Source organism: Neofelis nebulosa, chromosome 12, assembly GCF_028018385.1.
Source record: "Neofelis nebulosa isolate mNeoNeb1 chromosome 12, mNeoNeb1.pri, whole genome shotgun sequence".
NCBI classification, from domain to species: Eukaryota; Metazoa; Chordata; class Mammalia; order Carnivora; family Felidae; genus Neofelis; species Neofelis nebulosa.
The window spans coordinates 51,480,794-51,497,847 of record NC_080793.1 but is presented as its reverse complement, the minus strand read 5'-3'; the positions used below and the strand labels follow the sequence as shown (position 1 = coordinate 51,497,847).

Here is a 17,054-nt window from a genome sequence, read left to right as displayed (position 1 = left end):
ATATGATTTCACTCGCATGTGGAATTTAAGATACAAAACAGATGAACATAAGGGAAGGGAGGCAAAAATAGTATAAAAACAGAGAGGACGACAAACCATAAGAGACTTAAATACAGGGAACAAACTGAGGTTTGCTTGAGGGGTGTTGGGTGGGGGGATGGGCCAAATAGTCAAGGGGCATTAAGGAGGACACTTGTTGGGATGAGCACTGGGTGCTATATGTAGGTGATGAATTACTAAATTCTATTCCTGAAATCATTATTACACTGTATTTTAACTAACTTGGATTTAAATGAAAAAAAAAAAAGTCCTCTGGTGTATTAGACCACCCAGAGTAATAGGAATGAAGTATTACAAAGAGGTTGGAACCCCAAGTCTGCTATTTTCTAGACAGGTGACAAAAAAATCACCTAGGTTTGTTATCTATGCAGTTTGTGTAAGGCTTCGTGAACTCAGCAAAACATCAGTCAGTACCTGGGGGACATAGTCGTGGCTTCCTGATAATCATGATACTTTCCCCTTTGTTGTCTCTTCTTGACATCACATTTGACAAGTGAGAAACATCCTTTGCCACAGTCTACAATTTCTTAGTATAATCTCCCACTCTTAAGAATAATTGTGGCTGACACTATTCATTTTCTACCTTCCTTTCGACTCTGATGCAACACTAACCACAAAACAGGAGGCTTCATGGACTTCAGCTGGGAAGACCACACCTTGCTAAGGCAAGTGACAAGGGAAATCCATGTGTCCTTAGTCTTCACACTTTCATTTGAAAGAGTTTAGAAATAGAGGTTAGAAATCATCTGAGAACTCAATGCCCGCATGTTCTGGGCAGCACCATATTCATAAAAGCTATAATGCTGATACTAACAAATATTTTCATCTGTTCTTCTAAATTTTTTTTAATGTTTATTTATTTTTTGAGAGAGACAGACTGAAAGCTGGGGAGGGGCAGAGGAAGAGGGAGAAACAGAATCGGAAGCAGGCCCCAGGCTCTGAGCTGTCAGCACAGAGCCCATCGTGGGGCTCAAACCCACGGACTGTGAGATTATGACCTGAGCCGAAGTCTGACACTTAACCGACTGAGCTACCCAGGTGCCCCTATTTTCATCTATTCTTTGGTAAATATCCCAGTAAGTGATTCCTTCTAACATGCCTGCATCTACAGGAAATAGTTTAATACAAGTGGAATTTTGATATAGAAAATGGCAAGAAGACTAGGTCAAAACCATGCAAAGAATCCATTTGACATGACAGCACTTGAAAACCTTAAAATCAGTGGTTAAAGCATGTTTTTCTAGCAAATGTGGTATTTAGTAGGCCCAGTCTTGCAGAATTGGGGGACATTTCTATTTTAGATTCACATAGTTGTATTGATAAGGACACATTGCGTATTATTTTAATATAAACCAATTATCCAAAATTTATATAACTTATACATAATACATACAGAAGATATGTTACTTGGTTTAGTATTTTTCAAATTATAACTGTTGCGTGAGCCATGAAAATCTCCCCTCTTCTTTACCCCTGGTCCACCAGGAAACAATAATGTGAGGGCATTGAAACAGGTAATTGGGTATCTTCATAGAAGTTAGAAGATAGCACATAGATAAGCTTTCTGTGCTCGTTTTTTAGGTAGTTTTAGAAAACTGACTAAAAACCAATTATACCTATTACAAAAACTTGAATCTTAAAATATGTCGAGATTTAAATGTAAATTTTTAGACATATGCTAAGTATCAAATTCCGTTGGATTTGAAATTTATAGTTTCAGCTGATTTTAAACTAGGACTATTATAGGAAAGAATAATAGTTCAATTTTATGAATGTGAGTGGGTGACTAGTGGAATTTTCTTGATCTTTCTCAATGGGAAAAATGTATGCAGTCATTTCTTTTTATTTCAGGGCCTTTGAGTGAATTTGGTTTTGTCTAAAATGAAAGAAAGGGCAGTTTATTTTTGCCACAGTCAGTATTGTAGTGATTCAGCAAAATACAATAGATTATCATAAACTCACAAGCCTAGAGTTTGAAAGGGTGACCAAGTGGATAACCTTCCCACTCAATGCAGTCACCACATCTAGAGGCTGACCTAACATCAGATTTAGGAAATATAGAGCCCATTAAAAACCAGTAAGTCTATGTTTCTCTTACAACTTTGTGACTGCTATTTGATTGGTTTATTGCTAATTCTGATTGAGAAACCATTCTAATTCCCAGTTTTGAGCAGGCTACTTTTCCTTAAAAAAATAAATAAAAATTTTAACTGATTTGTTTTGGTTTGCACATTCATATTCAAGGTTTGTTCCCCATTAACACAAATAGATTTTTTAATATTTCTTCGACCAACTGGATTTGCTGACTACTCACTTTCTTTCATTAAACTCAGCTGTCATATATTAACACATATATTAATATGTTCCTATGGGTGCAGACTCCCATGGAGAAAACAGGACCCCAAACTCTTGCTCCCACCTCTGAAAATATATTTTGCCCCAGACTTCAGGTTTTAGAAGACTGAATTTGAGAAATCTCTTTTGTGTTGACAAATAACGCTTAGTAATTGTTCTTCTCTTAAACATATTTGAAAGTGGTCTCGAATTAACTAGGTTAGTAGTCTAGAAGTAGAGCTAAGGAAGGATATTTTAAGAATCCTAAGCATTCTTCGATCATTTGAGTGGACTGCAGAGGACATTATTTGCTACTCCAACAGCAATCCCAGAGAGGCTTTTTACATTTCTAACAGAGTCCTTAAAAAGTCCCAATTACCATTTCCCGAAGAGTCAATCAAGCTTGCTGCTATTTCACTGGCCACTTTTGCAAGGTGGAGGGAAATTTAAAAAATTTTTTTTTTGTGAATGAAGCTCTCTTGCTCTGCCCTCTAAAATAGAGTCTGTTTCTTCAACAGGATCAGGGTTATGATCTTACTTTATATTTACTGTTGTCAGATCCAGAGAAACTCAAATGGATCTGAGCTCTTACAAACTTGACCCTGTACCTAGAACTGTGAGACAAGCAGTCTACAGGTGCTCAAGTCACCATGCCACCCTTTACAACCTCAGACACATTTTCACATATAGGAGCAGAATACCTCCCCTTTGCACAATGGCCACATATCCCCCCAAGGTAATCAGCACATATGGCCCAATAACTATGGGGACTATAAAACAGAAGGTTTGAGAGTAGAATTATCCCAGAAATTCCAGGACATATATCAGAGTTGTTAAGTGGTAGGCCCTTAGTAGGTAGTAGATCTTCTTCTGTAAGCTATCACGTGAAATCTTTACAAGTATATAAAGTAGATTGATCATCCTCTTATAAGTCATGAGAGAACTGAATCTCATAGTGAACGTGTGTGATATATTCAAGCAAATGTACTAATTATCACATCCAGGTTGAGTTGTTTGTTCCCCCCGCCACGATGTCATGCTGCCTCTCTCATGAGTTAGGGCTATACAACACATAGATTCTTTATATAAGTTATGATATTCCAGGAGTGAATGTATGGATAAAAGACTGGGATGGGCACTATGGTCCTATTGGTCTTAAGTATAAAATTTCTAGATGGGGAGCAAATACTTTTAACAATTGTAAGACTCATGGTAGAACTGAGGATTATGTCATGGCTCTATTTGTTCCCTGAAAGAGTAAAACAATCAGAACAATTAATTTTTTTTCATTAAAAGAAGTTTACTATCCCATCCAAATATTTTGTGATATGACTTGTTCCTCAGGGAATGATCTGAGATTAACAACCTTTAGTTTTTCAAACTGATCTGAAACTTTTCTGCCTTGTGCAAGTATGATAGCCATATGGGACAGAAGTTTGGAGGCATTTTACAGATGATATTTTTATATAAACTCTTAGATAAACTCTGTTTTGATCCATTTTATCGGCTTTTACCCTAGGACAGAAATGTTAATGGAGAACTCAAGAAAGGAAAAAGGAAATGTCAGTTGAGGACATTTATGACTGACTTTGAATCAGAATACTAATAGCCCCACCCAGAAGCTTCACATTAGAATAAGGTCATAGGTTTTGGGAAGTAACTAGGAATTGACTTGAGAGCCAAGGAATGGTGGAAGCCGTCCTGGCTAGGGATCCCAGATGCTTGGATGGCTGTGGGACCAGAAGTATTTTGGGAGACAGATATGTCCCTCTTTACCTTTCCTTTTTTTTTCCCCCTCTATCCTTGCCACACTCATACAGGCAGCATACTACTGCTTTTTGGATATTGACTTCAGATAACATACCTAAACATGTGAGTGAGAGCATTGTTATTATATGCAGAATTTTGCTGACTTGTGGCCACATCTGGAATTTTGACCTCTTTAGATGTAAATTTTCACAGAATTTTCCAGAGCGATGTGTATGAGTGAGTTCTAACCATCATAGCAGAATGGCTACTTTGTGGTGACTTACTGAACAGACACATTCCAGTAAGATCCACATTTGTATCAGAGCAGAAGACCAGCTGCTATCTTTTCTTCTCAACAAAGGACTCTTGTGTTTGAACAAAAACTATGCATTATATGCCCAGCAGCAGAAGGGAGTCTGAGCAGTGATGTCAAAGTATACCATGATGTCACCACAATTCACAAAGAATTACAGTTAATGCCATGTGAAGTGAGGCCAAATTCAACACTTTCCCTCTTGGGCACTTCACAGTCTAAGAGACAGAAGCAAGGCCGGAGGTCACGCCTTTGTATAATTTTGTTTCGCATTCTCCAGACACCCTAATTTTGGAAGCAGGGGAGAGAAGAAGACAGCCTGTTAAAGAAAAGTCCACTGACCATGTGCCGAGAATGAATTCTAGTCTATGTCTATACTAGGATAATTCTTAGAATTTCTACTGAAGACTACTAGACAAACAAATTTAACCAAAAGCAATACGCGAAAAAGTCCATATGTTTTTAGCAATAAATTTACACCACAATTTGGCCAGACCCTGAAATAAATAAGAAAGGAGAAAAATAAATTAGATCAGGAGCACCTAAGAAACATAATAAATGTTGGAAATAAGACTTAGTCATTCTCTTTTTCCATTTCAGGGTATGTTTACCCAGCCATTAAGTAGATTAAATTCTTGATCTCAAGAAAGGCAGTGCTGGAAAAACACTTAAAAATATTTGCAATCTAATAAATTCACTGCTCCTTCTATCAGCTGTCTCATACTCCTAACATTGACATCATTTTCTTCCATTTGCTTAATAATATAAAGAGTTAAACATCAGAGAACCAGTGGCAATCCCCCAGCATCTCTAGAACTGCAAGCATAAGCAAGCTAATAAGGAGCACAGGACAATATCTCTAGCTCAAATGGTAGAGAAGATAGAAATAAGACGCTTAAAAAACAGCACCTGGTCACATCTTATTGCAAGGAGTCCTCCTTTAGCCTTTAACCACAGAAGTGGTTAAAGTCCCTACCCTTTGATGAGAGTGTGGATGGGTAGGTTGGAGGTAGAGAAGGACTATGGTTCTGATCCAGCCAGATGACCAGCCAAAGGGCTAGAGCCCACACAGAGTAATGGGAGGAGTCAGGCCTAGCATTGTCCAAGCTAAAGTCCCTTTGGAAAAGCCAAAAATCAGGTGCTCAGGAGATCAAGTACAAAGTAAGCTTCCAGGTCCAGAGTTGATGTCAAAGCTAGGACGTGAAGCCTAGAGCACTGTGCCTAGTGGATAAAGAGGGAGACTCACTTGAAAATAATAAGCATTTATACCTTAAGGCAATTTTGGAGCAGTGCATGAAGGACTTGAAACACAGTAGGCAAAGTGACAAATGGAAATCAAAGTAGAAGTTGTAGTACTATAAAATGATGCATCCATGGAGATATTTTTCTTTTTTGACCGAGAGCTCTTTTTTGATCTTTGGAACTAGTGGCAGAGAGTTTAAGTAGTATAAACTGTTATTATGTTCTAGGGTGGGATAAGGAGGAAAATTCTTTGAAACATAATCTATCTCTCTCCCCACTAGCCTTGCCTATATACAGAATTCATTCATTCATTCAACAAATTTTTATTCATTGTTTGTTATATTATTAGACACTGGAAACTTGTGGTATTATATTCTAGTAGGAGATAGAAAATAAACAACAAACCTAATAAGCAAATTATATTATAAAAGAAGTGCCATAGAATGAAAAAAAAAAAAAAGAACAGTGTGGAACATGGGTCTGGGATGCAGCTTTAAATAGTCTGATCAAAGTAGAGCTTATTGAGAAGATGAAAGTTAACAGCAAAGCTTAAAGGAGGCTTTAGTGGTGTCTATGAGAGAATATTCCAGGGGCACTTGGGTGGTTCAGTTGGTTGAGCGCCCAGCTCTTGATTTCAGTTCAGGTCATGATCCCAGGGTCATGGGATCAAGTCTTTCATGAGGCTCTGCCCTGAGTATGGAGCCTGCTTAAGATTCTCTCTCTCTTCCCCTTTTCCTGTCTCCCCTGCTTATACTCTCTCTGATTAAAAAAAAAAGAAAGAAAAAGAATGTTCCATCCAGAGGTGCTATCCTAAGACAAGAAAGTGCTATTTTTGAAGAACAACAAGAAGACTGAGCCAGAGGGAGATAAGGTCACAGAGGTAACTCAGATGATAAAGGATCTTGTGGGCCATTGGAAGGACTGGTGAATCCAAGAGGAAATTGGGTAGGCCTACCTACCAGTGATTGGTAAACTCAGAGGAGAGACTGTTATGTATTGGGAAGCTCCCTTTGGAAAATCTTCTGGAGCAAATGGAATTAATTCCTTCACATAAATTTTTTGCCCACATTGTGGTGTATTAGAGCATAGGACAGCTACACCTCATACATTTGGCCTGATAACCTGTAGGTATTTACCAGTGTTTCTCTGTGACATGTGTGCGTCACTGTTGAAAAAAAACCCAACAATTTTCTTTTTAAATCAATTCAATTGCTGCCTCAAAAAAGGAATCCTTCCCATTGAAAATATATTTTCAAAGCTACTGAAGGCAAAGATCCCACTTTTTCTTGATGCTCAATCTCAGTACTTAGAGCTGTAGGCTGATGTTGCTCTTGGCAACAAGTTGTGGCCGACAGACATGTTCATCCTCGTTCTTCCTGTCTACTCACTGCCCTTCTAACCCCCAAGAGGAACACAACACATCATGGAATAGAGGAATCACTCACTGATGACATAATGCTACTCAGCTTGGATTTCAACTCTGGCAACATCAATTCACAGTAATGTGACCTTGGACAAGTTGTCAAATCTTCTTGAGTCTAAGTTTTATTTTTGTAAAATAGACATAATTTTAAGTAATTTTCAGGGATATTACAAGAATTAAATAATGTTAACTAGATTTATGGTGGTGATAATTTTGGAATATATATAAATATTAAGTCATTATGTTTTATACCTGAAACTAATGTTACATACCAATTATATCTCAATTTTTAGAAAAGAATTAAGTGAGAAGATATATATGGCAAATGTTTGGCAAACACTAGCTTACTCTCTCTTGTGTAGGTGGGTTTCCCTTCTTTCTCTACCTCCATACCCCTATGACCTTTAGTCTTAGAGATCTTACTCCTTTTCTGTTCTCAACTATTTTGAGGAAATTATCTGATTAAACCCATTCACCCTAGATTGGACTATGCATACTACTTCTGTGTATTCCCCACAGCACCATAACAGCCAGCATAATGCCTTATGCTCAGTTGGTTTGGTTTAATTTAAGTATAATCAACAACTTCATGTGTTAGTCCTCCCAAGGGTATTTGAACAACAAACAAAGGACTCAACCAGTGGTTCCCAACTTTGTAACACAAAGGTGTTCTTTATTATTTTTTTCCTATGGGCCTTGGAAGTTTCCATCTACTCAAAACACTGCATGTATTAACTAATAATTTGTTTTCCCATTTTATGACTTAAATACCTGAGTATAAGTAAAAACAATAAATAAATAAATGCAGTAAAGATCTGGATTCAGCTTGTGTAATGAGATGGTTGGGGGCTTGGGGGGCCTTATATGCTTTTATTGCAGTAAATATATTTCCATTAGGCCTTGAAAATACTAAACATAGCTCATGGACCACTATTAGCACCTTTGTGAATGGTCAGGGATTTTGTTTTCTCATATTAGGGAGGTGTGAAGCACAAGTGTAGATGGAGAGCGTACCTTCCCATTTATTTCCTATATGTGTTTCCAAGTCACATGTACAGATGAAGCCACCTATCCATCGCTGTGCATATGTCCTGCTCTGGTGGCAGTGGTCTTGATAAGAATAGTCAACTTTGTTATCACCATTCACCATTGTCATAATAAATATTATATTGTGTGTGTTTCCATGGTTCATAGAGATCCTACTATAACCTATAGTCAGAAATCCCAAGTTGGAATTGTGGTTTTGTTAGTCACCATCTTTGTTACCTTGGGGAAGTTGTTTAGCTTATATGAACCTCAGTGTTATAATCTGTACTTGAAATCATTCAAATCTTAAGAAAGTGTTAATTTTTTTTCTAAGCCAAACAGTGTCCAGCTTTATTAAAGATACTTTCCGTAAACAGTCATGGTATTGCAGGCAGGAAATGGACAGATGGTCATTAACAGTATACAACAACTTTCAAACTCCATTTTTCAATGGACTACCAAAATCAGAATGCCACTGTAAAACCCAATGAAGTCTTCATTTGATGCTCTGAACAGGGAAAGTTTAGAGTGAAGGTTAACATTTCACGCTTAGCATATTGCTTAACAACTTTTCACAAGCTGACCCTGACTTTCGGGAAATGAAAATGGCAGAATTATCAATCTGAAGATCCACAAGCTAAAAAAAGAACTCTTTTAAGGGACTGGGAACCATTTCTTAGGCTCAGATTTCAGTAGGTCTTTGGGTTTAAGGGAGTCAAGTTGAAGGCAGAGAGGGAGATGAGGACAAAAAAATGAATTTTAGTTTTTCCACACCACAAAATATCTGTGCCAAGATGGCTAATGTGTGTCAACATCAAGGAATCTCTTCTCCTGGGAACCAAGAGGAATTTTCTCAAAACTAGAAGAGACAGTTTTCCCCCCTCATATCAATCTAGCTTCCAGGATATTCTATTAGTGACGTATGCCCTTCCCCCCAAACAACAATGAGTGTTCTGTGTGCTAATAACATAGCTTTAAAAAAAAATTCTGCATTTTTATAATACTTGATGGAAAATAGTATTTCAAATTGTATGATCATCAAAGTATACATTTATCAAAAATGCACACACTTCACTTGACATCTCTGGCACCTTTAACTTTCTGTGCCTCTTCTGTTTTGGCATCTCCGTTTTCTGCAGGGTTATTCCCATCCTTGCCAACATCAGCTTTCCCCCTTTTCCCTTTTGGGTACCTTCTACCCCTTCTTTGCAAGGACTTTTTTGGTCTTGGGCTCTGGCTTTGGAGGAGTAGGTTTAGTAGATCACCTTAGATTTTCTCTGGGACTCATCCTTTACCTTGGCTTTATCTCCATTAGCATCCCCATCAGCCTATCCCTTGACCATGGTGGCAATGGCAGCAGGGTACAGGCATTGGACACGGGGATGCAGCAGCACACGGACTTCGGTGGGTCCAGGGGTCTCTCCTCTTCTTCTTCACACTGTTCAAGAAGGTTATTTTTAAGAGAAAGATTTGTGTTGAATCATCCAAATGATAGTCAGCTGGTTCATTTTTCTGGCTCTGGAATAGTAAATTGGTGTAGTCTCCTCCAATGATAGCCATAGTCTATTGGATTTGACCTTCTAGAGCACAATGTCACTGAAGATTTGGGGCCACATAAAATCTCAGTGGCAAAGAGTGCTACAGTTGATTAGCAATGTCTGTCATGGGTCCTGGCAGGAAAAATAGATGCACGTGTGCCATATTTTTGCCAGCCCAGCCCTAAGTGGTATGAAGTCTATTCTTAGATGAAGTCTATCCATTAAAATGCTGTGTACCTAGATGATTTGTTTTGGCTTCTGAAAATTTGCTTTTACCAAATGTTCCCTGACCACTAGAGTTCATCAAAGGTTATTAAAGAGCAGTTCTTTGAAAGGTCTTATATTTATTTGTTCAGTTGTTATTGGGACATTATTACATGGCACTGTCTTTCAGAAAACTCACAGTAGATGTATATCTAGGATTTCAGTACTTTGAGTAGTTATGGTTCTCTTCAGCCAGTTTGTCATTCATTCATTACATAAATATTTATTAAGTGTCTACTACAAGGAACACATTATCCTTTACATTTTCTAGAAGATCCAGTAATGTAACTCTTGCAACTGCTCATGTTTTCCTCTCTTCTAGGAAGCTCATTTTCAGACATGTAACTTGCATCTAGCCAATGTGTACAACCTCAGTATGCATTCTGTGTAGTTCTCTCATTTCTGGCTTTAATTCATCTTTCTTACTTATTTTTCTGCTTGCCCCATATTCCCATTTGTGCTTGTATTTATTTTACTGTCTTGAATTATATACATATATATATATATATACATATATGTATACATATACATATACATATGTATATGTATACATATGTATATACATATATATGTATATATATGTATATATATGTGTGTTTATATATGTATGTATATTTGCTGTAGATATTTTTGTAAAAAGGTAAAGCATAAACAAATCAATCAATATCTAAATTATTTGAAGGTGAAGTTGGAGATTACAACATCTTTCCTATTAGTGTAAATAGTAAATGAGTTATAAGTATGTAAGAGCTCACTCTTCCCCATAAAGTTCTATCTGAATTAAATAATTATAAATAAGAGCAGCTGTGATCAGATTTGCACAGTTAAGTTTTCCATATTTGTCTTTCCTTGTGCTGAAAATAAAGGGATTTAAAAGTTTCTTACCTCATGGTGTTGGATCAAGAAAAGCTTGACATCACTGGCTCAGTATTTGATGCTAGAAGTTGAGGTCCTTATGGGAAACCATTTGAACTGGGGCCAGCAGTGAACCCATCTAAGCACGTCAGTTTGGGGCATGGTATCGGCTTATGGATTGTGTTTATTTACATTCTCCAAATTATTCAGATGATAATCTTTCTTTTTCCTGTGGCTCCTAGTGAAGACATTTTATTATACGTATTTCAGTGTCTAGAGAATTCCAGTCTTGTGGTCTGTCTGTTCACTCACTATTAGCTCTGTAAAATAAAGGGAGAAACCCCTATCAGCACACTCTATAGCCCTGATGCCTAAAATTGGCATGACGTGCTTCAAGTCTGTAAGCCAATTCGGATTGGATAGTATCACCCTAGTTTTTGTTTAAGGAGGGTTTTCTGCCCCCCCCCCGAGTAAACCCTGAAGGAGAAGGAAGAAGAATCAGCAGTGGTAAGTGTGTATGTTCTACTTAAACGTAGGATGGAGGACTGCACGTCTGTGTTTGTACATACGTACGTGAGTGTGAAAAGGGTACAATCAGGACAGAAAAGCAAAAGTTGATGACTGGCTAATGGTGTTTAAACTACAAAAGTATCTTGGAGCTTTTCACTTTTTATGTCACCTGAGATAAAATTTTGTTACCAAAAAAAAAGAGAGAGAGAGAGAGAGAGAGAGAGCGCGCGCAACATTGTGCAGTCATTTCAGATGCAAAGAATAGACTGCTGTATCAAGTTGACACCTAGTAGCAGAATACGAATAAAATACATTAGGCCAGGGGCGCCTGGGTGGCTCAGTCGGTTGGGTGACCAACTTCGGCACAGGTCATGATCTCACGGTTTGTGAGGTCAAGGCCCACGTCAGGCTCTGTGCTGACAGCTAGGAGCCTGGAGCCTACTTCGGATTCTGTGCCTCCCTCTCTCTCTGTTCCTCCCCTGCTTGTACTCTGTCTCTCTCTCTCAAAGATAAATAAAGTAGGGGTGCCTGGGTGGCTCAGTCGGTTGAGTGTCCGACTTCAGCTCAGGTCACGATCTCACGGTCTGTGAGTTCGAGCCCCGCGTCGGGCTCTGGGCTGATGGCCCAGAGCCTGGAGCCTGCTTCCGATTCTGTGTCTCCCTCTCTCTCTGCTCCTCCCCCGTTCATGCTCTGTCTCTCTCTGTCTCAAAAATAAATAAACGTTAAAAAAATTTTTTTTAATAAATAAATAAATAAAGTAAAAAAAAAATACATTAGGCCAAAATATTCGGTTAGTGTTCCACCCTTTACAAAAATATTCTGTGTAGTTGCCAAAGTTATGAGTGGTCACTATCTCACTTTAATGTTTTGTCCAGAATGGGGTGGGCCTGGGAACTCAGTGACCTGAACATTGCCTTCTATGACACTTCACTAATAATGAGCATAGGTGCACTTGGGAAATAGTCTCTTAAAAATACTAGCCCTTTACTGTAATTCTTGTGCATGCATCAGGACAGAAGCTTCAGTTTGACCTGTAGTTGTCATTTATGATGTGTCTGTTCTTCTGGGTACACAGATACAAACAAGCACACATACACACATACATGTGCATTTTTGTCTATGTGTGTGCTATCAATGACTGCAGTCTAAAGCTGCCTATCTGTAATCTACAATGCCTTCATTAACAAACCATTATGTTTGCTATGTGTTTCATTGATTCACCAGCATTCACTGTGCATGTCAAATGTCAAACTCTGTGCCATACAGCAGAAGCACAAAGATTAATTAATGAAACACAGCCTCTCAAATAGCCCATGATCTGGTATGGAAACAGACATATTAATAGATTAAGCTCAATATAAGTTATACAACTACTTGAATTGGGTGTATATAAAAGAAACCCCAAAGTAATAATGGCTTAAGCACATAAAGGATTTACTCTCTCACAAAAAAAGAAGTCAACTCGTCATCAGTCCAAGGGGAGTTCAAGAACCAAGCTCTTTCTTTCTGTTCTGCCATCCTTACTGCAAGGCTCCCATTCTTAGGATTGTCTCATTTTTCAAGATAGCAACTGGAGACAACAGGAAGAAAGGAGAGTGTTAGAGGGCAGGAGGGGCTATCTAAGTCAGCTGCTTTTTTTTAATTTTTTTAATGTTTATTCATTTTTGAGAGAGAGAGAGCACAAGCTGGAGAGGGGCAGAAAGAGAAAGAGAGGGAGACACAGAATCCGAAGCAGGTTCCAGGTTCTGAGCCGTCAGCACAGAGCCCAATGCGGGGTTTGATCTCACGAATCGTGAGATCATGACCTGAGCCTAAGGAGGACACTTAACTGATTGAACCACCCAGGTGCCCTAATCAGCTTCTTTTAAGTAGACTTCCCAGAAGTCCCACACAACACTTTCACTTTTATTTCACTATTTACAAGTTGGTCACACAGCCAATGAAAAATATATTCTTTTAACTGGATATATTGCTACCCCCAAATAAAATTGAAGTTCTGTTACTGAGAAAAATAGGGAAGATGGATGTTGGGTGGCAACCAATAATCTCTGCCACATGGAGGTATGAACAAATGGCCGCATAGAGGATGCATAGAGGAATAAAGCCATTAGCTCTGGAACCTAAAAAAGGCTTTTTTGAGGAGGAGACACTTAATTTGAGATTTGAAGAATGAATAGGATTCTTCTAAATTAAGAATTTAAGAAGAGCACTCTAGGCAGAAATAATAGTATGTGCAAAGGCACAGAGAGATCTGTCATTATAACTGCCAAATAAGCTCATTTCTGTATATTTCTTTTTTCTCTGTTATTAATGATATCCCTCAGGGTAATAGTTTAACTAATTTTTAATTAATCTAACAGTTATTCCAGATCAATAGATTGAGGCAGACTGAGATATGTCAATAATGATTTTTTTTATATAACTGCAAACAGTTTTCCACTTGGACCAAAATAAGAACATTTTATCTGATGCTAAAATATTCCATGTTTTAAAAATAATTGAGTTAGAATATTTGGGCACCTTAAACAGGAATTGATACAAAGTAGGGAAAAGTGTGTCAGGGAGATGTTTGTCTTTTCAATTCTGAAGTTAAACAAAGCCCAGTTCGAACTCACTTGGTTCATATTCTGATGCCCATAAATCCACTTAACATCTGGTTAAGTTAGCCTTAACGTATGTCACCTTCTATTTAGATGCTCCTATTAGACTGTTACTTTGGACCTGTGAAGCTGGATTGTTCTTTTCTTAAAATGGCTTTGGAGCCATAAGAAATCTTTAGGATCAGAGAGAGATTTTCATGGTAATCTCCTATTTGGCTCTTTAGGTACATGAGAGACTGCTAAAATTTTTCCAGAGAAAGTTAAATATGTTGAGGAACCTGAAATTTATTTAGTTTAAAGAGTAAACCCAGTTATTTTTGAGACACCTGAGAGTGTAAATTCCCACTCCCACTGCCTATCACCCTTCCATAGTGCTGAGTATCTTGTAAGATTAGGGTCATCTCTTTCCAACCCTAAGGAACAGATGAATCAATGGTTCTTTGAATACTGCCTAAATTAAGACTGCCATCCATGTTTTTCCAAAGGATTCAGCCCTATTAAGGCAATCAGATGGTTTAGTCTTCTGACATTTTTGCTTTTGTTTTTGTTTTTTGCCAACTTTGGTTTTGAATTACTTTCTAACTAGCTAGTTACTGCACATGACTGACGTGCAGTAAATCTCACAGCAGCACTCCCCTTTCGTCTAGTTAACTCTGGCATCTCATTCATATCCCAGCTCAGAAGACTCTTCTTCAGGAAGATCTCTGACCTCCCTAACCAGATCAAACTCTCCATATCTTATGTTCTCAGGGTATCACATATCTGCGTTTTATAGTTTGAATCACGATTATCATTTTACATTTTTTGTGTGTGATGCTTTGAGTAATATGTTCCTCCACTACTAGACTCTAAGTCCCATGGGGGTAGGCCCTTTGTGCTTAAATCACCATTGGATTTTGCTCCTATCACAGTGTCTGGCCCATAGCAGGTCTTGGTCATTGTTGGCTAAATGATTAAATGATTTTTTTTTGTTTTTTGTAAATAAATTACTTCTGGACTCCCATTTCACACTGCGCTCAGAATACAACTCAGCTCATATGTGGATTCGTCTACAGAAAGTTTTTGAAAATAATTTTACTGCAGCTCCATAGAAACATACCAAGGAAGTCGTAGGCCAACATGTGCTGGCTCTGCAGGGATGAAGCTTGGGTGAATTCTGACGTGGCCTCACTGCAACCTGTGAACATATTGAGGTGAATTGCAGCCTGACCACAGTGAACCCCTAGCACAGAGCCAAACCACCTTTGCTCCCCACATAAGGCTGGGCAGTGTGTTTTCCTGACAACTTTGTATTTCAAACAATGTACAATTGTTGAAGGAGTTACTGCCTTGTCATCTATTTTAAAAGTTTCCTGTATATGTATGATGTGTATAAAAATACACATTACGGCATTTTAAAATGCAGCACATGTATAATGCATTGCTAAATAATTGTATTTCTCAAACCTTTGCCTAAACGTGTGTTTGCAATTATTAATTAAAGGCACAAAAGGAAAATCAAGCCTCAAAGAAAGGTCATATTAACAATCAGATTTTTGAAGGACGAAATGGATTGTGGAGACTTTCTGGAGAGAAGCACCTTCCAATGCCCTACAGTTTTCATTTGACTTTTGTCAAAGACAATAGTTGAAATCATTTGGAAGTGAAATAAGTCTTCTGATATTAGCTCTAACTAGAACTATAGAGATACAACCTGATACAGTTTGGATTTGAATTTTTTAACTTGAACACTGGAGAGGAAAGAAAGAATAAAAGTACAAATGAGTTTGTCCATATACTTGATTAAGTGCTTGTGATTTTGTTAAGCCTGATTCAGACCAAGCATAAATGTTTTGTTAGATGTGTTTAGAACTCAGCTACTTATTAGCAAAGTAACCTTGGCAAGATTCATGGCTTCAGCTATAAAATGGAGAGATACCTTGCCTAATTGTTCTCAGAATTAACAAGATACTTGTGCCTGGTACAGGACATGGCCAGGCAAAAAAGGGCCTCAGTATTAGTCCTATCTGCTGCCTTCCACATCAACCCTCCTCTCCTACCACACATACATACAGTGATCTTGCCTCTGTCAGATGATTCTGTGATTGTCTCTTAGTTGTGCTATAGAAAGGGAAGTATTTTCATTATCATTCAGCAAATATCTATTAAGGGCTTATATTTTGCCAGTATTCTTCTAGTTTCTTGGAATACATCAATGTACTCCAATGGACCCCATATATAAAACCCCTTCCCTTACACAGCTTACAGCCTAAGGAACATATGGAACATGAAAATAATTCTTGGAACTTTTCCTGCTACAGTTACTTCATGATTGTATTTTTGTAGTTTTCGTGAATCATAATTATTGACAGTGGGAATGATTTTTTAATGAAGACTCTATAATATCAATAGTTGAAGATTTCCTTTCTTCCTCACCTTCTCCCCTGCCTCTTTTCTATCTCTCTCCCTCTGTCTCTCTGTTTCTCTCTCTCCACCCTTCTTTCTGTTTATATATTTAAACTGTAAAAACATCATTACCTGTTTTCTTCCCTAGCTTGATTGAAATTCCAGCTGAATTCATTCCCCTTTATGAGAAGCATGTTTTATGCTTCCTCAGGATTGAAGGGAGGGTCATTTAGTGGTTAATGATGGGCCTCACAATGGATCCCTACAGTGAGCACCTGGTTGAATTATACATCTCTCTTTCCTGTTAGATTGTTGGCTGTGATCACCAGCTCGGAAGCACCATGAAGGAAGATAACTGTGGAGTCTGCAACGGGGATGGGTCCACCTGCCGACTGGTCCGAGGGCAGTACAAATCCCAGCTCTCTGCAACCAAATGTAAGACACGACAAACATGGAGCAATCTTTGGGTTTGTTGTCTAATTCATCTCCCCTGATTTCATGCTGGCTCCCCTCAGCATCTAGGGAATAACGCCACCACCAAAATGAATATGAACCTGAAAATGTTGTAGAAAGCTTCATGTTCCTGCTTTGTGTATTAGTGTAGGTAGACCCATTGCAACCCCAAGGAGGAAAGTTTTCCTTGGTGGTGCAACAGGAGTGAACTTATACACGGATCAGGACACACACTATTTATAAACATAGACATGTAATTTGCTGCCCACAATGAGGATGGGCTGCATCCAAACCTCAGCCTG

General features: G+C 38.2%; 1 protein-coding gene and 1 pseudogene across 3 annotated transcripts in view; one reads left to right on the top strand and one right to left on the bottom strand.

Moving 5' to 3' along the window:
* The window catches only part of ADAMTSL1 (ADAMTS like 1), an 877,457-nt gene that overhangs the window by 610,157 nt on the left and 250,246 nt on the right, over positions 1-17,054 (top strand). For all 3 annotated transcript variants that reach the window (XM_058695258.1, XM_058695257.1, XM_058695259.1), the window contains one exon: positions 16,608-16,734. In XM_058695258.1, coding sequence (XP_058551241.1) covers positions 16,608-16,734 — 127 coding nt within the window. The remainder of the gene's footprint in view (positions 1-16,607; positions 16,735-17,054) is intronic.
* Positions 8,430-9,490, bottom strand: LOC131491855 (non-histone chromosomal protein HMG-17-like; annotated as a pseudogene).